This window comes from Spermophilus citellus (assembly GCF_964194105.1).
Source record: "Spermophilus citellus genome assembly, chromosome: 4".
Taxonomy (NCBI): Eukaryota; Metazoa; Chordata; class Mammalia; order Rodentia; family Sciuridae; genus Spermophilus; species Spermophilus citellus.
In genome coordinates this window covers 214205393-214231561 of record NC_138185.1, presented here as the reverse complement: position 1 = coordinate 214231561, position 26169 = coordinate 214205393, and the positions used below count along the sequence as shown (strand labels likewise).

At 53.2% G+C, this 26169-nt stretch overlaps 1 protein-coding gene across 5 annotated transcripts in view; it reads left to right on the top strand.

Annotated features, from left to right (window-relative positions):
• The first annotated feature begins 980 nt into the window (after positions 1 to 980).
• Positions 981 to 26169, top strand: part of TTC7B (tetratricopeptide repeat domain 7B) — a 230839-nt gene continuing 205650 nt past the window's right edge. For 3 of the 5 annotated variants that reach the window (XM_081290635.1, XM_081290634.1, XM_081290632.1), the window contains exons 1-2: positions 982 to 1238; positions 22780 to 22934. In XM_081290635.1, the coding sequence (XP_081146761.1) occupies positions 1118 to 1238; positions 22780 to 22934 (276 nt within the window). In that variant the 5' untranslated portion in view covers positions 982 to 1117. Of the gene's footprint in view, positions 1239 to 22779; positions 22935 to 26169 lie in introns of those variants that run through there. The other 2 variants (XM_081290633.1, XM_081290636.1) reach the window with 2 other exon arrangements.

Sequence of the window (26169 nt, the reverse complement as noted above, 5' to 3'; positions counted from 1 at the left end):
CAGACAGGTCACGAAAAAAATCACAGCTCCCACCCACTCACTCTGTATCCTCCGCTGATACCATTTATTAACCTTTTGCTTATTTCCATTTATTTATCATAGGTGCTGGGGCTAGAACCCAGGGCCCTTCACTTGCTAGGCAGGCGCTCTGCCACTAAGCTGCAGCCTCAACTCTCCGTTTTGACCTTCTAATTTACTACTTTGTTCTGCTCAATTCTTCATGCCTCTGACTGAAATGGAAGTTCCACCCTGGCAGGCTGTGACTCCCTCACCTAAAACAGTGGATGACCACCCTGTAATTGTGGAATGAATGCACTGCGGAGCCGGCTGCCCCTGGCTCTCGGACTACAGGGTCCTCAACAAGGAAAGCCCACTGGTGGCCGCGGTCTCCTCGCACAGGGCAGGGGAGCTGGCTCCTGGCTGGGTTCGGACACTATGGAACCTCTGGCAGGTGCAGATGGAGGAGCCTCCGCCCACCTCTGGCCCGATGGCGGCTCAGGCAGCCAGGGCAGCGGGGAGCCTAATAAAGGGCACTGGCCAGCGCGGGCGCAGAGGGGCTCCCAGGTAACCCGAGATGGCCGCACAGGCTCGGGCAGGCCTCCTCTCGCACCCGCTGGGGCCGGGCCCCGGGCGCCCCAGGGCTGCCGGGTTGTGACCTTCCCGGGTCGCCGCCCGCGCGCGGCCCTGTCCCGGGCCGCCGGCCTCTCCGTGCGGCTCGCGACCCTCTCCTCGCCCGGTGTCCGGCCCCGGGCGCCCAACCCGCGCCTCCCGCCCCCAGGCCCGCTGCTCCGCGCGGCCCCGCACGCGCTCGCCGGCCGCCGGGCCTCGGGCCCACTCCCGCCCTTCCTCACGCCCCGGCCCGCGCGACCCCGGCCCGCGCTGCGGCTCCGGCCCTGGCCGGCAGGGGCCGCTCCTCGCGGCGCCCGGGGCCCCGCCGCGCCCGCCGCCGCCGCCCGCCTCCCCGCCCCTTCCCCGGCCGGCGCTCCCGTTACGCCGCGGAGCCGGGAGCCGGAGCCCGAGCCCGCGGCGGCAGCGGGCGGCGGCGAGGGGGCGCCCGGCGGCGGCGGGCCTGCGGGGCCTGCGGGGCCTGCGGGCGGCGGGGCCCGGCCAGGCCGCGATGGCGACCAAGAAGGCGGGCTCGCGGCTGGAGACGGAGATCGAGCGCTGCCGCTCCGAGTGCCAGTGGGAGCGGATCCCCGAGCTCGTCAAGCAGCTGTCGGCCAAGCTCATCGCCAACGGTACGCGCGGGCGCGCCGCCGGGGCTGCGGGGGGCGCCGCGGCCTCCGCCGGGCCGGGCCGGGCCCCCGGGCGCGCCGGGCGCGGGGCGCGGCCGAGCCGCCGGCGCAGGCCCCGGGGGACGTGCGCGGGGCCGGGCCCCCGGGGAGCCGGGGTCCCGGGGTCGCGCGGGGTGGGGCGGGGGGTTGTGCCGGCGCCCGGAGTTGGGCGCGCTGGGCGGGCGTCCCCGCAGTCAGGGCGCAGCGGCTCCGGAGTCGGCCGGTGTCGGGACCCGGGGGGCCACGCCGGCCTCGGCTTTTAGAAGTTGGAGGTGATGCGGGGGCGCAGCCTCAGGACACAGAGTGCGCGGATGGCGGGCGACCAGAGTGTGTGTATGGTGTGTGTTTGGTGTCCTGAGAACCCGGGGTTGTAAACATATGGTGTTCCAGGGCCCCAGGTGGAAGCTCGGACTTGGAGCATATGGGGGTGGTGGTCACAGGTTGGGGTGTGTGTCCTGGGGTTCAGAGGAGCATGTCAAGGATGCAGACCTGGAGAGGTCAGGTTGGGATGTAGTATAGGAATATGGGGGGAGTAGAGTCCCAGGAGTCTGGAGGTGAGAACATTGGGAAATGGAGTTGGGTGGGTGAGGGGCTTGGTGCCTAGAAGAGCAGGGGACTCGAGTAGGAGCCTGGTGCCTGGAGTTGGTCCATGACCCCGTTGACTGAATTGGTTCTTCCAACTAATCGAATCAAAATTGCAGCCAAAATCCCATTCCAGAGCACAGCTCCACGTGGCCTTATTTGTTTTGGAAGCAAGTATGGTTAATATTTGCTTGTCTTTTAGTACCCGCCAAAACCACAGGCACCAGTAGACTGACGAGAGGGCAGAGGTTCTGTCCTACTTCATCTCTGGCTTCCCAAAGCTGCTGGATGCATGTGGCTGAACAAAAGCATGAAAGTGAATGAATGAATGATGGTCATCCAGGAAAGGATATCAGCACCATTTTCAACCTTCTACCCTCAAACTACCCAAAAATGGACAGTGATATCACATTTCCTCTTCAAGGATGGGTTGTGTTAGTCATTTATGGTATTAGTGCCTCGAAATCAGAACTTGGGTTTGGACACTCTCAACGTTGGCACCTTGCTTTGGGCAGGTGTGTTCAGAGTAGATGAAGGGGATGTGATGGCGCCAGGTGTGGAAGAAGCCCAGATCCCACCTGGACTCCACTTGGTGAGAAATGCTGACTCTTCTCAGTGATGTGAGCATGCTAGGGAACTCTTCCTCCAGCGTTCAGTCCCCAGAGCCTCAAAGGCAGTTTGACCTTGCTTTCCTTGTTAGCTTCACTGGCTTGTCCTCCCCGGTCTCCTCTCCTGTTTTTTCCTCCCAATCCACTTGTTTCCTGGTCTTTTTGCTCATTCATTCAACCAATACATGCATGCCCAACCTGTGCCACTCACAGACTGTGGGGGAACAGCGCTGACCAAGCCCTGCCTCCATATGCTGACTGTCCTTGGGGAGTCAGCTCATATGGGAGTAAATAAGTGAAGTAGCTTCAGGTAGTGAGAGGTGACTTAACGAAACAGGCAAGTTAACATGATTGAGAGCGAGGAGTGGGAGCAGAGACGGGCACTCAAACCATGGTGGGCCCTGGAATGACAGTGGAGTGGTTTTTGGTGGCAAGAGCTTGTTTTACTCACCTTCATGTCCCCTGCTGGGCTGGGCTCCCTCTCCAGAGCCTGGTTCATGAGTAGTGCTTGGGGTAGGGTGGGGTGAGCAGCAGGTGGTTCAGGGGTCTTGTGCAGGTTCAGTTGTGGGAAACTCAATGGGAGACAGATTTTTGTCATGGAGACTCACATAGTGAGCAGTAGCCATTGATGATAAAAGGTCCTCAAGACTTAGGGAGGTCAAAGAGATTGCTCAGGAAGATTAAAATAATAATAATAATAATAAAGCAACAAAAAAGATGAATTGCAAACAGGGATATTGTGGTCTCCTTTAGACTTCAGGTGTCTGAGGGTGGCTGACACACCTTCCTTTGGCTCTGGGGTTCCCTTGGGCTGGTGTTGGCATTACTCCCAGCCCCAGGCCTCCTGGCTTTTCCTTAGACCCCTTTAGGTGTGGTGGCACAAGTTCTGAGCAAACTTGTCAGAATCCTTAAGTTAAAGCAATTGCTACTCAGAATGAGGAAAGCAAGTTAATGACCTGTTTCTTGAACTAAGACAGATACCTTGAGGACAGCCACAGGCAGAAAGGAGCTCAGTCTTTGGACCCAGCCAGCCTGGGCCTGAGCCCTGGCCCTGTTGCTACTTGACACTGTGACCTTGCTCAAATCACCACCTACTGGAGCCTCAGTTTTCACATTTTAGAATGGGGATTAACAGATTTACCTTGTGGGATTACGAAGATTAAAGCCAGTGTTTCTCCCAGGCTAGTGAGGCCTGGCAGGCAGGACATTCGTCCATTCATGCATTTGTTCCACCAATATTGCACACCTGCTGAGGGCTTGCCACCGGCTAGGCACTGGAGACGCACCAGGGAGCAAAACAGACAAAGAAGACAGAACCCATCCCTCAGGAGGCCCATTTCTCGGAGGGAAGGGCAGGGGTTCAGATAAGGAATAGGGTGCTTTTGTGTGTAGGGTGCCTGGTGTGGTGAATGCAGTCAGAAGAATACAGCGGGGACAGGAAAAGGTGCTTTGGGAGTAGGGTAGGGTGGGGCACAGGGACAACTAGTTAAATAGTAAACTAGGGTTCACCAGGGTGGCCCCGAACTAAGAGCACCAAGGAGAAGGCAGCACCCCAGGCAAGACCAGAGGAGCTGTGCATTCCAGGGAGGGGCCTGTGGCCATGGTCAAGGCTCTGGCTCCTCTGAGGGTGGTGGGCACCGCAGGAGCACCAGCTCATTCCTGGGCGCCTCCTGACTCCACAGCTCTAGCTCCTCTGGGGAGGCGCTCGGTAGCCCCTTTGCATCAGGGACTCCAAGCAGTGGACACTTGCAGACTGAGCTGCTCCAGCCCAGCTGACTCTCAAGATAAACTGGTTCAGACATTTTGCCAAGAGGTGAATAAGGGAGAAAAGGGCAAATGCCAAGTTGGAAACAGAACCCAGAAAATCTGTTTTCGGCCTCATTCCCCACCCTAGTCACCATTTATTCCTTCTATTTTAGAAACCCAACATGTCATGGGAGCTGGCTCTGAGCCAGGCCCTGGTGAGTCCCTGTGAGACAGCGGGGGTGGGGGGGGGAGGTGGCAGCAGCTTCCTCCAGGTCTAGGCTCTGGCTACTTGAAGTGTGGACCCGCCACGTGGGCGTCACCTGGAACATGTGAGGAATGCAGACTCTCAGCCCTTCCCCCTGACTGGAAGTCAGAATCCACCCCGTGGCCAGGTGTCCAGGGACTCTGTGGGCACAGAGAAGCCTGGCTGTGGCTGGAGACAAGGGAGCAGCCCAGGGGTCCAGGGGTGAAGATGGAGAACCATTCTTGGCTTCTGTTTGACTAACAGGAAGTCCTGGTTTCTGGAAGGACAGTCTAGCTGCCCTCTCTCCCCAGAATGTCATCTCCAGCCCCAATGGTGAATTCACTGCTGTGCATGAAGTATGGTGATTTGACATCTGAGCTAATATCTGGACTCTCCTGTAGCTGACTGGGTGATCTCAGGCCAGTTGCTTCACCTCTCTGAGCCTGCCTTTCCCATCAGTAAAATAGGGTTAATAATACCTGCTCCACTGGGTGGCTGTGAGGATTCATCGGGTTGATCCCTGGAAACCTTGGGATGTGGTAAATTGTTGTTCATTCTCTCAGCAGCTCCACGTAACCCTGGGCAAGGCAGGCCAACTCCTGATCCTTACCTGGCTGGGAAAAAAAAGCAGGGGATCTAGAAATGAGACAACTGAGCTGCGGCCTGCTCAGGACTCCCAGGTGGTTCAGGGATGGAAACCTGTGTGGAGGCCGGGCCAGGCCCCCTGACAGCCCTTCCTTTCCTGCCCCCTTGGTGGCTTCTCTCTTTGCCAGCCTGGTAATCTTCTTAAGCAAGCTGTTACTCAGCTCACTTAGAACACTCAGGCCCCAAATAGTGTTTTTTCCTTGAAGGGATCATTGCTGTCTGATTCCTTGAGATTTTGAAACATCTTAATTACTTTCTTGGTGATATGTAGGCAAGGAAATGGTGCTTCTTCTGGGCCAAAGTTTGGCTACAAAATGTCTTTAGGATGAAGTGGGGTGAAGCTCTTTGTCTGTGATGGGATTCCTGCTGTTTGGAGGCAGGGCGGGGAGGGCATCTGGCTCCCCTTCTGGACAGGGTCCCCCTCCTGCCTTCTGAGCCTTCTCAAAGAGGGGAAGGGTTCCGTGTGCCCAAGGGGCTTCTTCGGAAAGATTTAACTAAGTCTCTGAGATGGCCTTGATGTTTAGGAGTGGCTTCTTGGGACACTTCTGGGGCACAACAAAGCCCTGGGAGTCAGACTGCCCTCAGAAGGGGCAGAGGGACAACAGTGAAACCTCTGGTGATTCTTCATCCGAGCCTTCTCAGGCCAGCGTCCTGCTTTCAAATACTCTGACCTGTTGTCCTTTGAAGGACACATCTTTGTGGCAACCATATATCCTTACTTCTGGATTGATGGCCCTGATCTAGGCCATGGAGCCCATGGTCACAGTAATCAGGGCAGAAGGACCTTGACTTCTGGGGCCTGGACACTGGGGCTGGGCCTGCCCAGCTCTTCCCTGGCCTTGTGCTTGGAGGAGGAGGGTGCCTGGCATTCCCGTGCTTGGCCCCTCACCTTGGTGCACTGCCCCTCTCCCCGCTCATCCCTTGGCCAGCGTGGCCTTCTGGGCCCTCCTGCACCCCTTGCTTGTCTTTATGCCCTTGCTCACACTGTTTGGCTCTGAAATTCTCTCTGTCAATGAAAAACCTACCCATCTGTCAAGTTATTCTTCCTTCACAGAAAAGGCAGTTTGCTTCAGGGAAGACCACCGTACCGTGCTAGGACCAGGCAAGACCTGAGCCATCACGGCGTGCAGCAGTTCTGAAGCTGTGCTGTCGGGGCCGTCTGGGAGCAGCATTAGCAGCCATCAGGCCTCACCCACTGGAGCAGCTGCACTTCTCTCTCCCCCTCCTCTCCTCTCTTTCTTTCCCTCCCTTCCTTTCATCTTGCAGTGTTGCCCAGACTGGTGTTGAACTCCTGGGCTCAAGGGATCCTGTCATCTCAGCCTCCTGAGTGGATGGACACAGGCCTGCGCCACCATACCTGCTTGCAGTTATGCTTTCCTCTAAGGTTTCCTTTGAAGAAATGGAATACAAACAAAAAACCCTTTAAATCCACTGATCTAGCCCATCTTCCTACAGATGAGAAAACAGGCCCAGAGAGGGAGACAGCTTCCTTAAAGCCACTATCCAGCGAGTGGCAGAAGCAGGCAGAGTGGGTGAGAGTGCCAGCTCCTGAGTCAAGGTGTTCTGCTGCTTCCTGAGGGGCCACTCACTTTGCAAAGCCCCATTTGTAAAGTAGTGACACACACCCAGAGTCCTTTTTCTGAATCCTTTGGGCCAGGTGTGTTTCAGAATGCAGAATTTTTTAAGAATATGGAACATATTCTAGACACCGAGTGATGTTCTCAGTGGGCCCTGGGGCAGCACTGCATAATAAAACACGTCAGTATTTCTGCATCAAAACCTACGAGTTGTCATTGAAAAAGGGATAAAGACACTATAAACAGTCTCATGTCAGTTCAGTTGAGGTTTTGGTATCCAGTAAGTGAATAACAACAAAATCACCTTTTGGCTTTTAGAGTTCTGAAATTTCAGAAACTATTGATCAGGTATTGTGAACCAGTCATGATAGTGACAGATTGTATGGTGGTCATAAGAACCAAATGAAGGAAAACCCAAAATATCTGGGAGTACTTAGCACAGCGTCTTGGGTGCCCGAGGGTCTTCTTTGGAAACAAGGCTAAGATTTAACTGAGAGTCTATAGTGTGGGAGTAAGAGTTAGCCTTTCTGGGAACTGGCTGTTATCTGCTGGAGGTGGTGATAGGTACTGTCGTCTCCTGTCCCCCAATTCAGGGTTCTTTTCCCTGAACCCCTCTCTTGGTGTGTGTCTTTTCTCCTTACCAGACAGCCAGCCTCAAGAGGGCTGAGGGCCGCAGTTCTACTTTATGGTCCTAAATCATGGTGTTGGGCCATCGCACATTCCTGGTGTGCTTGTTGACTTAGTCACAGCTTTTCATGAGCCAGGGCCTCTGAGCAAATGGAACAGGCCTAAGGAAAAAAGGTCAAGGGTCTTTTTCAGTGGGAGTGAAGGCTGCATCACAAGTGATAATGTGTCTCCTGCTGTTTGGAGGCAGGGCAGGGAGGGCATCTGGCTGGGACTGGGGTTTGCCTGGGGCTGGTGAGATCATGAGTTATGGCCATCAGAGGCTCCCTGGTTGCCAGTTCAGCATTCTCCATGTCCACCCATTTTCTTCCTTCCTGAATGAGCCCCATATTTGTTTAGTGTACCATGTTTTTAACTGGGTGGGCTCTGGCCCCAGTAATTCTACTTGCTTATCTGTGATTGATTGAGGTATGAGCATGTGAATTGGTTCTGGCCAATGGGACATCACCAGGCATTTGCTTGATGGAGATACTTCAGGAAAAGTTTTTTTTTTTTTCCTGCTAAAGAGCCACATATGTGTTTAAAACAGAGCAAATGGCTCTCATCTTGACCTGGATATTATTGTTTGTATCTTTGAGACCTGGGGTTGCCACTGTCTTTGCCCCTGAGCATGCTTGGGCCAAGAATGAGGTGACCCACAGAGGGTGGCAGCACAGAGAGACAAGAGGAACATGGTCCCCCTGCCTGGAGCAGCCCTTCTCTGGTCTTCTGCTGTGGGAGATAATGCATTCCTTCACCAAGAGCGCCTGGAAGTGGCGTGTGGTGCTCACATGCTGTAGGCCCACCCCCTCCCTTCCCTGGAACCTCTACTGCCTGACCAGCTTGGGCCTGGGTGCTTGGGAATGGCCGTTGCTCCTGATTCCCACTGGCCTTACATGGGTGGCTTTATGCCCCTGTGGGTGACCTCATGCTTGGCAGATGGTGGAGGGCTGCTGGCCTTTGACATGTGTGAGAGCCACTGTTCCCATCTGAGAAGGCCAGGAAGTTTTCTGAGACTTCTCAATCGTCCCCATCAGTCACCAACACAAGGATGTTTGGCAGGTAGGCTAAGTGGCTGCCACATAAAATATGAAGGACAGCCACAAGCTGCAGGAAACCTAATGGAGAGGCAGCAGCCCCTGCCACCCTTGGGATTTTTTGCTGCTAATCCAACTTGTGACGGTGGAAATGCCAGAACTATGCAGAGTGGACCCTATTTGGTTCTCTCAGAGGCCAGGATCCTCATCCATTTGCCCTCCAAGTGACCTTGTGGGCACCACTTGATCCTCTGAAGCTTTAGTTCTCCCAACTTCCCGGTGTGAAACAGTGCCAGTAGGGGAGAAGAATGCAATCATTCTTCTCTCATGTACCAGATTTGGGGCATTGACTTTTACATAGACCCCAGGTAATTGAGGTCAGGGATTGCAATTCTCATTCAGGGGTAAGTAGACTGAGGCCTGGCGATGTCAATTAAGCTGGGTTCTATCCCACTTCTGAAAGTTGCATTATTCTATTGCATTAATGTTTTCTAAAACTGGTCATGTCAAAACATCACTGAGAGGGCTGGGGATGTGGCTCAAGCGGTAGCGCGCTCGCCTGGCATGCGTGCGGCCCGGGTTCGATCCTCAGCACCACATACCAACAAAGATGTTGTGTCTGCCGAGAACTAAAAAATAAATATTAAAAATTCTCTCTCTCTCTCTCTCTCTCTCTCTCTCTCTCCCTCCCTCCCTCCCTCCCTCCCTCCCGCCTCTCTCACTCTCTCTTTAAAAAAAAAAAACATCACTGAGAGAATCCATATTGCAAAGCCCCACTCCCAGCGATCTTGACCTCGCAGGCCAGAGGGCTGTGTTCTTAAAAAGCCCACAGGTGATCTGAAGGCTGCTAGGCTGTGATACTCTGAGAAGTACTGGACTGAGGGAATCTGGGCATTATAGAGTTCTAGACATCTGCTCTGGGTGGGGTGATCCTCTTGGCCCAACATGGGTCTGGAGTCTGAATATTCAGACTGTGCCTCACTCAGGAGGTTTGAGTGGGCAGTGTGGAGCCCCTGCTCTGAATCACAGGGTTAGTGTTTAATGAGTACCACTACATTCTGTGTGTGGGCATAGACCAGGTGTCAGGAGGCATCAGGAGAAAAAGAGTGAGTGGGTCCCTAGCCAGGGAGGGCTTGCCGGTCAGGACGGTCATGCGACCTTCCGCAGCAGCTCCAATTGCCAGGCCCGACCTCAGCTTCTACTTCAGGAGGTGTTGGTGGGTTGGTCAGGAAGCAGGAGTGTCAGCCAGCACTCCAGGTCGTTGTGGTGTGGGGTATCCCAGGACCAGACCTTAGAGATGACTGTCCAAGTGCTGAGATAGCACGTGACCCTGCAGTCTGAGAAGGACAATGACAGTGTCACAAGACACACAGGATGCAGCTGGGTTCCTGAAGGGCTGAGACCAGGGTGGGCTTGTGCAGCAGTGGGTAAGGCCTGTTGAGTACCAGGGAGGGCCTTGGGCAGGGTGATAGTGTTGGGGTTTAGCACTGAAAGTCTTTTTTTTTTTTAAGTATTTTTTAGTTGTAGTTGGACACAATACCTTTTATTTATATATTTATTTTTATGTGGTGCTGAGGATGGAACCCAGGGCCTCGCAAGTGCTGGGCGAGCGCTCTACCGCTGAGCCACAACCCCAGCCCCAGCACTGAAAGTCTTGAGTCCCAGGAACCCCCTCAGTCGGGGCAAGTGGGATGGCAGATCATCCCATCAGTGGATGGAGGTATTTTAGCAAGGGGGCCAGAACCTGGTGCCAGAGAAAGCAGTGGTATGCCCTGCCAGTCCTGGGTTCGGATCCCGTCCTGGGTGAGTTCCTCAGCCGCTGAGCCCCACTCTTCCTGCGCAGGCTGCTGGAGGAGTGAACGAGACACTGTAGTTTCTGGCACTGGCAGCATCTGGAAGCTGCTTGGCCAAGTCAGGAGTGTCGTGTGTGGAGGGAGGGTGGAAGGACCCAGATGCTCAGTCCATGCAGGGGATCAAGGGTGCAGAAGGAGAGTGACGGGGATAGCAATGACAGTGAATGCAACAAGACGTGCAGCAGGGGCTTCCTGTGCCCGACTGTGACTGAGGCCCGAAGCTGAAGGTAGACCTGCTAACCGGGTCATAGAACTAGGGCTTCAACCCACATGTGACAGACTCCACAGCCCTCCTCTTCCATGCATTTGCTCAGTGCTTTGGTGGGTCTGGTGTAGGGTGCTGGGGTGCTGTTTGTTATTGGAGTCAGGGGCACGGGGCCCCGTGAGGGCCAGGCCTTTTTGCCACTTTTGCTCATTGCTGTGTCCCGAGCACCAATGACAGTGTCTGGCACATGGCCAGTACACAATTGATCATTAAGGGAACAACTTGGCCTCTGCCCTGGAGGAGTTTACTTGGATTCATTTATTCACCAAACACTTGCTGAACATGTACTGTGTGCCAGCCACCATCCTGAGGAGCCGGAATGACCCCAAGACTCACTTTTCTGCTCTGCTAGTACTAGAGGCTTAGCAGAAGGTTGATCAGGTCTGGAATGGGAGAGGAACGAGGGCCATGGAGGCCCAGAGTAGGCAGAGGCCACGTGAGACCTGGCAAGGCTGTTGGTGTCATCTTTAGGGTGGCCCTCCTGCCTGGGGCTCTGGGTGAGTCCTGGCTCATAGGTTTGACTGAGTACTGTTACCTACCTGCCCTTGCTAAGGCTCTCCTGGAACTGAGGTGGACACGGCTGGGCAGCCTTTCCCAGGATGTGGTCAGCTTGGGTCCCCTCCACTGCCCTGCTGTCCCCCTTTGCACATTCAGACTGCTCACCTGTGCTTGAGGCCTGACTCCCTTGAGGACCTACCCCTCTGGCCCTCATAGGTCAGAAGCCCAATGAGAAGCACTGTTTTCTCTCAAGCTAGTCACCCCCAGGGCAGCCAGTTGGCAAGGTGACCCTGTTGGGGGAGCCAGGCCCAGGACCTGCAGCAAGTGCCACTTCCCTTGCTGGCCTGCTGGGTCATGGGAGTTGAGTTTCCACTGAGTCTTGGGCCCAGAAAAAGTCTTGGGAAGATGGGTCTCCGAAACCCTCTGCAGCTGGCCCTACACCCTGTGGAGCCTGCCCCCTGCCTCTTCCCGCCACCTCCCAGCTGGGCCACTTCCTGCCTGGAGTCACACTTGGAGAAGTCCTACTTCACTTGGAGAGTTCCTCAGGCCCAGCCCCAATGTCATGTGCTCCTGACCCTCGTCTGACTGTCTGTGGTCTTCCTACCACCTGCAGGACTGGTGTCCCCATCCCCCATAGACGGCTTCCTTGAGCGCAGGTCGACACCAGTGGGCGTGTGTGCCTTGTCGAAGGGAGCTGGCTTCCTGAGAAGAAGCCACTTTCAAGCCTCTGGGCTGCCTGACTGCATCCCCTGGCCCTGGAGTCACTTCCTGCCCTCAGAGCTCAGAGGACAGGCCACACCACTCCAGACATGTAACAGGGACTTCATGTGACCTTCCAGCAGAAGAAAAGTGACCTTTTCTTCTCGTGGGGCAGGTTTCTCCAGGAGTGTGTGAGTGTGAGTAGGTGTGTGGTGGCTGTGCTGCGGGAGAGAGAACACGTGCAGCAGGAGGGTGTGTAAGAGTGTGGCCAGCAGGCGCGTCTGTTCTGCCAGTGCAGAGAGGCACTATCTTCTGTCCCCACATTGTGCTCTCCCATCCTGTCCTTCCAGCTTCTGTGTGGACGTGGGGAGGAGGTTTGGCAAGACGCCCGGGCTCTCCCTACCAGGATTTTCTCAGAATCGTTTCTGCCAGCTTCTTTTGGGCTCTTAATCTGTGACTTTTGCCATCTTTGCTTTTCAGTCAAGACTTCCAAGTGCCCAGGCCTCTGAACTGGGTCACGGTTTAAACCTAGAGGGTTGGGGTGGAGGCAGGTGGGCCTGCTGGAGCCCTGAGGTAGGAACTGGAAGGCTCGGGTCAGGCCACCCTGTGTGTCAGACGCCCCAGGGGGCTGAGCCTCCTGAGAGCAGGCACTTGGCTGGAGGGGCTCTGTCCATGAGAGGGGAATGTGTATATTGATGGAGTCATTTTGGAAATGCTTATTGAGGACATACTGCGTGCCCAGTGCTGGCCATAGAGCCCAAATGTGAGAGTGACAGGATGGACATGAGAACAAAGGAGACAAGTTACAGGGCTTTCGGCCTTCACTTTGGGGAGGGGCAGCCATTGGAAGGCTTGCGTGCACTCTAAGAACTGGCAGGGGGATGACTACTCCGTGTCTTGTAGTAGTGATATGTGCCCTTCCCTTCTAATGTACCAGTTGCTGTCCCTGCCCTGGTTTGGCCCACGTGGGCCTGTGCATGCCTGCCCGTGCACCTGCTGACCGTGTGCAGATGATGGCCAAAGCTCGGGGAGAGAGCGCTGCCACTCCTCACCGGCTTGAAGTCGAAGTTTCCAAAACTTGCTCTCTCTTCTCCTCCTGAAGGCCACCCTCTGGCTCCTAGCCTGTGACCTTGCCTCATACTTTATTGAGGAAGTAAGAGCAATTAGGAAACTCCTTCACCCCTACTGCTGGTCTGCCAGCTTCCCCTGTCACTGCTTCCGGGCTTCCCTCAGAGACCACCAGCGCTTCAGCTTACTCAGAGCTTGGGTCCTCTCAGGCCCGTACCATGTGGTATCCCCCCTCTCCCTGGCCCTGCCCTTGGGCCGCACTGCTCCCTGGTCTGTCCTGATAAAAGCTTCCTTAGTCCCCACTGCAGTGCTCTGAGCCCCGCCTCAGCTCTCTGTTCCCTGTCGGGGCACCTCCCCAGCCCACTGTGGGGCTCCCGTCCCTGCGCCCCACAGAGACACCAGTCAAGGTCACCGTCTGGTGTTGCCTCCACATTGCCAAATCTAACGTGGCCTCCTCTTATCTCACCCGGAGTTCCAGCCGCTTTTAGCCCACTTGACCACTCCCTCCTTCCGGACTCGCCTGATCTTGGCTTCTGTAAGAGACGTGCTCTCCTTTCCGTTCCTGCGTCTTCCTGCTCAGTCTCTTCCAGATTCCGTGTGGCTTGAGTTCTCTATCTGGAAACCGGTGTCACTGCACAGTGAACTTGGCCAAACAGAGCTCTTGGCTGCCTTCCCCCCCTTTAGTATACGGCGAGCGGTTCCACTGTCCACAGGATTTGTCTTCATCTGTTAGTTTCCTGTGGCTGCTATAACAAATTATCCCACATTTACTGGTTTAAAGCAATGCAAATGGATTCTTTTAGAGTTCTGGCAGCCAAAAGTCAGGATGGGCCTCATTGGGCAAAATCAAGTGTCATCAGAGCTGCGTTGCTTCTGGAGGCTCCAGAGATGAACCCGTGTCCCTGCCTAGTCCAGGTTCAAGAGAGGGCTGTATGTGTCATGGGGCTCATGACCCCTCCCTCCATATTCCCCAGTCTCTCTTCTGTCTCTGTTGTGACATCCATGCCCTCCCTGATGTGGACCCTCCGCTGCCCTCTTCTAAGAACCCAAGGCCCACAGGACTACTCAGGAGACTCTACTTCAGGATGCTCAGCATGTCTGCAGGTCAAGTGCATATTCACAGGTTCCGGAGGTTGGCACGTGGACTTCCTTGGGGCCATTATTCTGCCTCCCACATCTCCAGTCCAGGCCATTAGTAAGCCTTGCTTATTTTTCCTCCAAACTGTGTCCTGACTCAAGTTTCTCTCTCCCTTCCTGCACTATTTCTTTCCGTACCCCTGTCCAAGTTGCTGTCACCTCTCACCTGGCTACTGCTGTAACCTTTTCTGTCCTTGCCTCTGCTCCTTCCACGGCTGTCAAGAGGGAGCGTTCAGCAACTTAAATCAGAGCCTTTCATCTCACCGCTGTAAGCCCTCAAAGGCCTCCCATGGTGCTCAGTGCATGCTGGACCTTCCGCACCGCCCCCTGCACCGCCCCCTGACCCCCACCCCACCGGCAGCGCTGTCCCTCCACTCCAGCTGCTTGGCCTTCTTACTGTTCCCAGACCACACCAGCTGGGTCCAGCTTGAGGGTCTTTTAATGACCCTTCACCCTCCTGGAACCCTCTACCCTCAGATCTTTGAGTGCCTGACTTTACCTCCTTGTTGCTTCGGTGCCCTCTCCTTGAAGAGTCTCTTCCTGACCTGACCACCGAGTCTGAAGTAGCCACCAAGTACTTGCTCCTGCACTGCCTGTTTTAATTCCCTGCAGTCTCGTCCCACTCTGGTTCTTTTCAGGTTTCTCTGTCTTCCCTGTCTGGAGGGTGAGCTGCTGAATGCAGAGATTTGCCCTGCTCCTTCACAGCTCCAAGTCCTGGTGCCGGCAGTGCTCCTGGTGATGTGTGACCTGTAGGATGCTGTGGGACCCTGGCTAGCCCAGGCCATGAGCTGGGGAAGCTGCTCCAGGTGGACCTGGAGTAGGTCATAGAGGAGGCTGAGATTTGGGCAGAGAGGGAGCGAGGCACAGTGTGTCCAGGTTCCCTATGTGACACAGATGGCCATGGCCTCAGGAATATGCTGAGGACCCAGCATATGTGCATGTGAGAGGCTGGTGGCCCAGGAAGAGTGGGAGATGGCTCTCAGGAGTCACTGTGGATGTGACACTCTTCACTTGACTCTGAGTGATGGTTCAGGTTGGGTGAACCCCTCTGTGGGTAGCCAGTCCAGCTGCTTGAGATTCAGGGCACATTGTGTTATAGCTCTTCTCTCTTTTTTAAGTTAACTGATTACTGTTTTGTGTAGATATTGAATGTTCATGAAAATCCAATAATTAAAAAGAGCATAGGGTGTTCCTTATGATGGGGCCACATCCTGATGAACCCATTTTAAATTGAAAACATCCTAAGTTAAAAGTGGATTTAATACACCTGACCTACTGAGCATCAGCGCTCAGCCTGCACCTTTAGTATGCTCAGAGCACTTTATCAGCTTACGGTGGGCAAAATCATCTACACAGCTTTTTACGAATATATACATGTGATCATGATGGTATGGCTCATGCTGACAGCCTCTCCAGGGAGCCTGGCACTGCATATGGCTAGCCTGGGAAAGACACAATTCAAAACCCAAAGTGTGGTGGTTCTCACTGAATGTGTCTCACTTTTGCACCATCGTAAAGTTGGAAAATCATAAATGGAGCCATTGTAAATCTACCTTCTGTAGTGTGAAAACTGACCTCCTTCCGCACTGTCTCAGCCACCGACGCAGCCCCTCTTGAGACTTTCAAGGGGTTCTTTTCAGAAGTGTTCTGTACTTTCATAAGAAAGTATGTTATTTATTTGTCTTTGTGTATACACTGTAATGACCTAGTGTATACCCTCCTTTGTATCTTGCTTTTCCCCCTCTGTCTTTGAGATTGTTAGGGTTGTGGCTGTCTGACAAGTCAGCCCCAAACTTAGTGCCCTACAACAACCACCCTGGCCATCTTTCATGATTCTGGGCTCACTAGGGCTCACTCATGCATTGGTGGCCCTCTGGAGGTCAGCATGGTGACCTTGCTGCTCTGGACTGGGTGCTCTCATGTATCTGGAGCCTTGGCTGAGACAACTTCATTCTGCTTCATGTGGCCTTCCATCCTCCAGTGACTCATCCTCAGCTGAGTACAAGCGTGTGCTAGCCCAAGTGTGTGCTCATGGTGGCCATAGGTAGCCAGGGGGAAGAGGAAGCCAGCAAGCCCTTTCTCTAAGCTGGGAGTGTGTATATCAGAGGCCTATTGTTCCTTCTGGTCAGGGCAGCCAAGCCCAGGGTCAGTGCATGAGGCCACATAGCATGTGGACTCAGGATGTGAGAGGACACAGGCCATTTGTGTGGTCAGGCTACTATGGCTTTGTGTTTAATCTGCTGCTTTTGTTTCATGGATGCACTAGTTCAGGGCACATCTGAATTTATTGAACAGGTCCTTGTCAAGGACCTTGTAAGTGGCTTTCTATTTTTACTGTTATCAGTCAGGTTGCACAAAAATCAGTGTCCCTATACCTGTGAATTTGTGCTCAAGAGTGCATCTATTTATAAGTTCCTATAATGGGAATTTCTGCTTAGGTGATACAGATGTATGATTTATCATGTAGAAACTGCTAAATTGCCCCTGGAGTCACTCTTGTTGATGAATACTCCTACCAGCACCACATGATCATGCCTGCTTTCCTATCAGCGCTCTTTGGGGGGATGAGGAATCCCTGAAAATGCTGTTAACTGTGACTTACAAGAAGCCCAATAAGTGAGAAGATCGAATCCCCGTGAGACTTGAGAACTGGAGACCTGGCTGTCTTTGGCATGTGTCCAAGGGGATGCTGGAGAATCATTCTGCTTGAATAGGGCTTTGCTTTGTCCTCTGGGATGACAGCCACAGCAGGAGCGGTTTGAGTAGAATTAAACGTGTCTCTGTTGACATACGAACCCCAGGTGGTTGATATGAAGAACCCCAGGAATAGCCCTCCTGCCCCATCTGATCAAAAGTTGGCACATCAGCTGCTATCCTGCAGGGGAGACTCTGAGAGGAAGGGGCAGTCACTTCAAGGTCACAGGCCATAGCCCCCCTTCCCTGGGGGACCAGGGAATCCAGACATCCCCATGCATCTAGCTGCGCCATCACAAGGCTCCTGGGGTTGTCTCTTTGGAGCAAAACCAGAGAACCAGTCCCCTGAGGCTAATGCCTCTCCTTGCTGAGGATTTATATTGAATTCATGTCCATCATGGGGAGGCTGGTTCCTGCCGCCTGGCCTAAACTCCCAAGAAATGCAGTGGGAAATGTAAAACCAGTCCCAGGCTTCCCAGAGCCTGTCCTCACTGTGGTTCCCCAAGAATCCTAGCAGGTAGAGCAGGAAGGGGCTCCAGAACTGCCTGACCAGCCCCTGCAGCAAATGGGCCAATCGGTGTGGCCAGGGTCGCACAGCTGGTTAGGAGGGAAGCTGGCCACTGCTGAATGCCGATGTCCAGGTGGTTTGTGCCGGGCCTGCTGGAGAGACAACTGGGACCTGCCTGAGTTCACATCCCAGCTCCAGGATAAGCTGCTCTGGGATCTGGCTGCTTTCCCGCTTGTGCCTGGCTCCCTGTCTGTAAGGGGGGGATAAGAAGAGTGTCATCATCCTGGTGTTTTCAGGGCCGTCGGGATCACATAAACAGCTTAGTACACTGCATGGCACCTAGTAAGAGCTTTGTGTGGCTGGGCCGTTAATGTAGGTTGCCAGCGTTCATATCCTCCGACCACACATGGGCCCACTGAGCACAGGGACTGTGTCTCAGAGCTGTCTGCCCCATAGTGTCTACATGACCATCCTGGGAAATTGCATGTCCTAAATGAAACAAGGTGTCAGTAATGGTAGTGAATGTCTACTGAGCACCTGCTTCATACTGTAGGTATTGCATATATAATCTTTACTCCAGCCAGATGAGGACACTAAGGCTAGGGACATCAGGTGTCTTGCCCTGTGCCACATAGCCAGTAAGGGGGTGGGGTGGTGGAATTCAGGCCCCAAGCAGCCTGAGGCCAAAGCTGTTTTGCTGTATGTCATGCTGCCTGGGCTTCTCCATTCTGGAAGTCACGCGCCCAGCCTGCTTTGCAGGGTGGCAGCTCCACGTGCAGCTGTGGAAGCCCAGCCCGAGCTCCTCTGGGCCTGCTGTGTATGTGTAGGTGAGAGGCCAGAAAAGGCAGATGCCTGGAGTCTGTGTGCACAGAGCTGTGCAAGGTCCCTGATTCTGTGTCGCTTGTGGAAGCTCCTAGGGCTTACCTTGAGTGTCACCTGGCCCTCAGGGGCCTCTTCTGTGTCACCCAGTCCCAATGTTCTGAGACATTATTTTTGAGGTTGTTTCAGGGGAGGGTGGCACAGGAGGGAGAATTTGGTCCCTGTTACTCCATGTTGGTGGGAAACAAAAGTGTCTTTTACCATTCTGATCCTCTTCTATAGTACCTCTAATTTTTTAGTCCACTGGAATTAATTTTCTCACGTATCCCAGATGCCTCTTCGCCTGCTCAGGGTCCTAGTGTGCAGCGGGTCGTGCTGGCAGAGGCAGCTGCCTAGCGACGCCGGCTCCTTGTTGCCAGTGGATTCTGAACTGTGAGTCCCTGAAGCCCAGCCCATCGGAGCTCACCGCATGCTGTCCGGCCACCCAGCACTCTCTGTTTTAGAACTGAGTCTTGCAGCCCCTGAATGACTTCTTTGGCGTGAGCTCATACTGTTTTTAATATCTGCCCTCCTGGTTGGGAGTCTGAGTGGAAGGGAATTCACCTTTTTTGAAGGGGAACAAATAAAACATAAAATAAAACATAATTTTACATCGGAGCCTAGATATTTTTAAAAATTTTAAACTGTTTTACAGCCAGTCTGCTGGATTTCAAGCTCAAACGTAAGCTCAGAGGGTGCAGCTCCTTCTGGACCCTCACCCACCTGGTAAGAGCCCCCGACTGCCCCCCCCCCCCCAGCACTCTAGGGTTTGGCTCTGACAGAGTACTTGGAGTTCCCCAAATGAGGAGGCTGTGGCATGCCTCCTAGTTCAGTTGTGTGCCTGGAAGGCCTTTCCCCCACTTTCCCCCTTGCAGAGGTGTATCTGGCACATTCCTGGTGAGAGCTTTGCCTCCTTCTCCCCGTCCAGGATCACACTCAGCTTCCTTAGGCCCCACATCCTATTGAGTGGTCCTGAGAGACGGGGACTGTATGGGACTGTGTGCTAATTCTGAGGAAAACCCCCTTCTCTCAGTGCAAACCCCTCCCCCCTGCCAGGTGTTCCTGCTCCAGCTGGGCTCCCTCCACATCTAGGCATTGAGACTGGTGCCTTCCCAGAGTCAGGAGATCAGAGAAGTTATGGGGGGTGAATCCTGCAGAGCACTCGGGTAGCAGTTTTTTACTTCTTTGTAACTATGAGATTTTTTGTTTAGGTAAAAAAATTGCACATGTATAACGAAAAAGCAAGGAATAGTACCTGAAGGGTGCGGTTGGGAGCTGCAGGATTCTGTGTGGGAGCCAGGGGACTTGGGGCGGTACTTCCATCTCACCTGGAAGCCCGTTTCTTCTTCAGGAGATCACTTTACATCAGCTTGGCCTCTTGTAAGGAAAGTCCGAATAGCAGTGGCTTCCGCAAGACCAGATAGAAGTAACGTTTCGCACATGTGATAATTGACCATTAGCAGACCGGGGCTTGGTGGCAGCTCCTGGGTGTTGGGGACCAAGGCTCCCCGTATCACAGTTTTCTGCCCTCCTCAGTAGCTTCCATCCTGTGGGCTAGGATGGAGTGTCATCGTCCATTAGCCCAGACTCATTGCCAAGGCACAAACCAGAGGAACAACCCAGAGGTTGCATGGCTGTGGTCCCCTCTGCTGTGACTCAGTTGCCTGCAGCATCTGTTACCAGGGGCCTGGGAAGCGTGATCTGTAGCCTCTGTGCTAGAGGAAGAGGGAGATAGCTGTTCAGGGGTAGCTAGTAGCTGCCACACATGCAGCAGGCCTAACCCTGTCATCAGATTAATCCACTGGTTATCGGCACTGACTGGGCCAGACATTGTGCTCAGCCCGGCTTCAGAAAGAAACCGCACACGGGTTCTTCCTTCAGCCTCTTCTTCCAGTGTAGAAGCGCAAACAGATCAGCAACACCCAGGCCGGGGTACTCGTGGTTCCCGGGGCAGGGGGAGGCCACCAGCGCCTCAGTGGGTGTTCCTTAAGTAGTGGCGAATGGCTCCCAGGATACTGAGCATGTGAAGCTGGAGGAGCGGCTGGCTGGTACCTGTTTTTTACACTGAGGGCCCTGGACATCATCCTGAGGTGCAGCTGAGGGGAGGACTGGCCTGTCTCCCCATCCTCACTCCAGCTCCACACTGTAGCCTCGTCCTGGGCTCTTGTTTCTGTCCTGCCCGGGCCTCTGCACCACTGCTTAGGTCGTGCTCTTCCCTGAGCCTGGTGTGCCCTTCCCTCCTGCTGGCCAGTCCAGGTCCTCCTACCCATAATGGCCCCGCTGAGGGCTAAGCTCCACCCCAGCTGTAGCCCTGCCTCTGATAACCCCTCAACTCCAGGCTCAGTCTGGATGGCGTGGCTCTCATTTTGTGATGGAAATTGATGCTCTGAGGGGTGAGAAACGCCATCCTGTTCCAGCGCTAGAGCAGGGGTCCCGGCCTGCTGCTGTTTTTCTCCGGGGCAGGGATTCTGCCCCAGTACCCCCATCAGATGTAATGTCAGGGGGTCCTGGAGCAGGAAGGCAGGTGGAGGGGTAATGGGGAGAGAGAAATCCTGTGCTCAGATGGGCAGAATTGTCCTCTAAACCGAGGTGATGCCATTGGTCACAAGCTGGGATTCTAGTACTTGGAATCCCGTGTTCCATTTTGTTTTACTTTATTTTATTTTTTGGAAATTTAAAATGTATAGAAAAAAAGTTCAGCATAGATTGATAATCTTACATCGGAGAAATAGCCATGATTAATACCCATGCATAAACTCCCAACTTTTAAGGAACAGTTACAATTTTAAAGTAATATAAAATGATTCTGCTCAATATAAATAATTAAAACTACAAAGATGAAAAGTTTAAAAATCTCCAACTCTATTGTTCAGAAATTCCTGTTGTTTTTATTAGATTATTTTAGATATCTTTATAGGGTCATGACAGACGGGGAGATAAATATTTAGATGTACTCTCTAAGCAATGATCATACTCTCACCTGATGTGATGGTCATTGGCTACTGGTAGCTACTGACCACTTGAAATGTGGCAGATTTGTAGAGAGTCTGTCAGTGTAAGACACATCCTGGCTTTGGACAGTGTCATAGGAGGAGATTTCCTTTCTCAAGAAAGGCTCATGTTTCCGGGGGATGCTGCCTATTGCTTTCCTAGCCGGCTGGTGTTTGGGCTGGTTCCATCTGGAGAGACCACACCGTGTCTCTGTTCCTTCTGTGGGCATTGCCTCATTGTCCTCTGGTTGGATGCTACTGATGACCATCAGATCTTCTCTCCTCCTTATGGGAAACTTGCTTTGTATTCTTGACTGTCTTAAGAATTCCTGTGCCCAATAACTTACCCCAGCCCTATCCTGCTGCTCTTGGGCTCCTCCCGGAATCTAGGTCTTGTGTCTAAATATGATTTCAGCTTCTCAGTACACAGACAGGGCTCTCTATGGCGTGTGGACTGCAGTTTGGGTTGACTAACATGGATGTGTAGGAGGCTTTTCTGGCCCTGGGCCTTTGACGGGCTGAGCACTGGACTCGTAGTGGGTCCTCAGGGATTGTTGTGTGAATTAATTTTAAATTGCATTTAGTAGTCAAATCCTTCTCCTTTCTAGGACCAGGGTGTTAAATAAAAGTGATGCTAAAGTCCATTTTGGCTGCCACCCCATCAAAGTTTCCCTGTACCCCAGGGGTAACTGCTATTGTGGATTTGAGACTTATTCTTCTAGACTTTTTAAAAACTGATTTTATATTTTGTTACAATTATTTTTTGTCCACCACAGAAAAATAGACCATGCTCAGCTGGGTGTCCGAGCTGCTGTGGGTGCATTCAGAGCATTCTGATGTGGGAATTCCAAAGGGCTAAGCCTGTGGGGAGCTTTTTATTCTAATCAACCAGCCAGTGTAGATGCTACAGAGTGGTAACTAATCTTAGGAGTGAAAACTTCTGTGAATATGCCTAGACATCAGTGTCTATGTAGTTTTGACTTTGAAACAGAGAGACCTTGCATCTAGGTCTTTTTTATCCAAACTCATTTTAAGAACCTGACTTTTATCCAGGTGTGGTGGAAAAACCTGTAATCCCAGCTCTCAGGAGGCTGAGGGGAGGATCGGAAGCTCCAGGCCAGCCTGGGCGACTCAGAGACCCTGTCTCAAAATAAAAAAAATAAAATAAAAATAAAAAAGAGCCAGGGGTGGAGTGCCTGGCCAGCATGTGTGAGGCCCTGGGTTTAATTCCCGGTATTGCAAAAAAAAAAAATGAAGAAGCTGTACAGATAGATAGAGCTGTCCCAACAGCTCACGTCTATGTTCGCAGAAGAGCCAGACCTCGCTGCCCACTCTTGGAAATGCGTCACATTGTTTTTTGTGTGTTGTAAGATCATACTGTATCTTCTTTTTTTTTTTTTTTAATTTTTAGATGTCGATGAACCTTTATTTTATTCATTTATTTATTTATGGTGCTGAGAATTGAACCAATGCCTTACACATGCTAGGCAAGTGCTCTACCACTGAGCCACAACCCAGCCCCTATCAAAAGACAGCCTTGTTTTCTCCCTCCTGAACTTGACTCTCTCCATGTTAATGTGTAGCCATCCCTCTGGAGTCAGCAGATGTGAGACAGCAGATGACGGAGTGCTTGGCCAACGCGGCTGGACATTCCTTGCTAGTGAACAGGGCTCAGTACATTCCTTGCTAATGAACAGTGCCCACTAGACCCATCTAAACTTCTGAGGCCTCAGGAGGAACTTGCTGGGCTAGAGCCATGGGGAGCAGGGTCCTCAGGTCCTTCCCAGCCTACCCATCCCTTGCTCCCACTAAGTGACTCCCTTTGTTTTGTAGATGACATGGCAGAACTCCTCCTGGGGGAGTCGAAGCTGGAGCAGTACCTGAAGGAACATCCGCTGAGGCAGGGGGCCAGTCCCCGAGGCCCCAAGCCCCAGCTGACCGAGGTCCGCAAGCATCTGACCGCCGCCCTAGACCGAGGGAACCTCAAGGTACTATGAGCCGGGATGAAGCAGGGACAGCAAGGGATGCTGGCATCATCTCCTCTGGGAGGCGTCGGCTGGGAAGGGTGGCCAGGGACGAACGGGGCCATGTTGGAGTGCTTCTGCACACAGCACGGCTCGTCTTTTGGAAGCAGGCCAGCTTCCTGGGCCATCAAGCTGAACCCCTGGGGGGCTCTCTCTGAGAGTGCTCAGTGACCTACCATCCTGACAGAAGGCACCATTCTCCCTCGGTGCTTAAAGTAAAGCCTCAACAGAGTGACCTCAGCGTTACTCTGAAGCTTAGAGAACAGCCTGACGCTTTGCTCCACTCTAGAAGAGAGAGAAGTTGGTTATGAGCGTCACCAGTGCACAATTTCCTAACCAAATCATGTGGCTTGTGAATGCAATGGGCCACTCTGGCCCAGAGCCAGGGGTTTCATACTGACTCCCACAGGCCTGGTACTGCCTCTGAGTGGGGGGCACCAGGAGCTTCCCTGCCTGAGCCTGGACCCTTGTCTCCTCGCATGGGACACTGCAGCTCCCCATTGGTCTGCCTTCCACTCACACTCTGCTCCTCACCTGCTTTCCCCCCTTGCTCCTCGGGAACCCCTCCCACCCCTCGCCTTCCACAGGGGCATTTCTCCTTGTTTGCCCTGCTCCTCCTCCCATCCCTTTAGCTGTGGACCCTGCCCTCACTGCTTTCTGAGGCCACTCTGTTGAAATGATTAACTGCATCTCAGCCCCATCCTCCGGGTCCTCTCATCTCCCTTAGGGCCCCCTTCCCCCCAGAATATATTTCCACTGGGGACAGAGAGTTATATGTGAACTCTTGAAGCTCTGACTTCTTTTTTCCTTTGATGATGAGTTCTCTTTCACTTTCTTTCTCTTTCTGTCTCAGAATCTTCTGGGGCTACTTATTTGGTCTTCACTCTTGTCCAATTGTATGCACTCACCTACCTGCTGTCAGAAGCCAGATTTTTTGGCTTTACCTTTTGCATCTGTATTGGAAACGTGAGTTTGCTTCCAACTTGCTGTGTGACTCTGGGGAGGTCACGCTCCTCTCTGGGGCAAGGTTCTATGGTTTTAATGGGCTCTTGCAAGCCTGAGCTTGGATCCTCTCAGTTCCCACATGCTCTGAGACTATGAGCCTTCATTCATGTTCTTCCTCCTGGCCATCTGGCCACCTCCCTGCCTCTGTCCCAGGGAGGCCTGGGAAGCCCTGGAAAGATGGTGTTACTGTCTCCTGGCTGTGCCTCGCTGTGCCTTCTGGCTGTGCCTCATGCCTTTTGGAAGTGCTGACAGAGGCCACCTTTCAGAAGGTCTCTGTGTCTCTGAGTGCACTGGGCCACCTTAGCCCCTGGGAGGCCGGCTCAAGGGCACTGCTGTCACTGGGAAGCCCAGGCTCATGGGGACCTGCCATTGTACTTGGGCCTTACACTAGGCCTTCCTCACCCCTCCTTTTGTCCTCAGGGCCAGGTCACCTAGGATGAAGTTAGGAAGTGTTTGTTTGCATGTCCACTGTTCTTAACCAAAAGACACTGGGTGAGTCTTGCTCAGCAGGAGAGAGTGGAGGGACAGTGGGCCTGTGGGCCACAGCTCACAGGATAGTCATTCAGACCCAAGTGTCCTGCCAGGTATGAGCCTGTGACTGTGTGTTAAGGGAGACATCCTGCTCAATTCTTTCCTATCCTTAACCTTCATCTTGAAACATTAGCCATTTATCTCCCTGGTCTTTATTCTCTGTCCTCTTCAAACCAATGTGGTAGTAAGAACGTTGAATTTCAAGTTGAAATTCCACAGTTTGAGTCCCTGTCCTGAGCTTATAAGCTGTGCCATCTTGGGAAGTTATTTAACTTCTCTGAACTCCATGTTTCTCAGCTAAGGCTGACATGGGTCAGGATTGTTTTTTTTTTAAATATTTTATTTATTTTTTTTAGTTTTTTCGGCGGACACAACATCTTTGTTTGTATGTGGTGCTGAGGATCGAACCCGGGCCGCACGCATGCCAGGCGAGCGCGCTACCTCTTGAGCCACATCCCCAGCCCTCAGGATTGTTTTAAGGTTGAAATATGGAACTGCTTTCAAAGCTCTACCCCACTGGACACCTGCCCTTTACTGTTGTTTTATTGCTTCTACCAAGGGGTTTCCCTCTTGTTGCTGTTTTTAGCTTCCTTCACCTTATAAAGCATGTTCTAGAGTCGAGCAGCTTCTGCACAGGTATGTTGCCACACTCACACTGGCTAATGTGGAACTTCTAAAGTCCAGTGTGTCTCAAGTGACCGAGGCTGGGAGGAGCAGTCAGCCTGCAGTGAGGGCTGATGGAGCCTTGGATGAGGAGGTTGCCTCTGGTTTAGGGCAAGAAGATTGTGCTTGTTACACACAAGGCAGCACCTGGCCCCCTGCTGGGGCTCTGCCTCCACTCTGGAGCTGGGTGGCCTGGACCGAGTTACTTTCTTGCTGTCACTGCTGTGGGCAAGCTCTCCTAGCAAGACTCTCCTGGGGTGTCCATCCTGTGCCTCTGGACTATGAGTTTCTCCAAGCAGATTTTCCATCGGGCTCTACAGTTTCCTTTTTTTAGACTTACTTTTACTTAACATAAAATGGACCGTTTGAACCACCGTTAGTGCACGCTCAGGGGTGTTATGTGCATCATCACGACCACTCACCTGCAGGACTCTGTCACCTTTCTGGATGAACCTCTGACCCCAATTGGCACCAGCTCCTATTCTCCCTTCAATTGGCTAAAGCGAGGGTTCAGGTGTGGAGAGCTGGGGAAGGAGGGGGACTCCAGAGTCTCCTAGGAAACTCTCTGAAATACCCAGCCCTGGAGCTGCTTTGCCCTGTGGTGGGTGCTTTTTTCAAAGCTTTTCACCTTCTCAAGTCTGTCTCCAGGTGGCGCTCTGACTTCCTGCAGGGGACCCTCTCCCTGGGCCCCTCCGACACCCTCTCCGCGGCCTTGGTCCTCTGCTGTCCTCCCATGCTCGGTGCTGCTGTTACTGGTGTCCTAGGCCTGAGGCCTAACTCCAGTTCTGGCCACTCGGCCCAAAAACCAAGTGGACAAGGTCATGGCGAGAGCAGAAGAGGAAACGAATCGCGTGGCCACCTTGGGAAGGCAGATGACACTTGGTGTCCTGGCCCTGTCTTTGGGGCACTGACAGGAGCTTTGGATTTAAAGGAGGAGGAATCAGGGTGGAGGGCGGGAGGGTGCCTAACTGGGCAGCGTTGATCAGACTGTGCTCTCAGG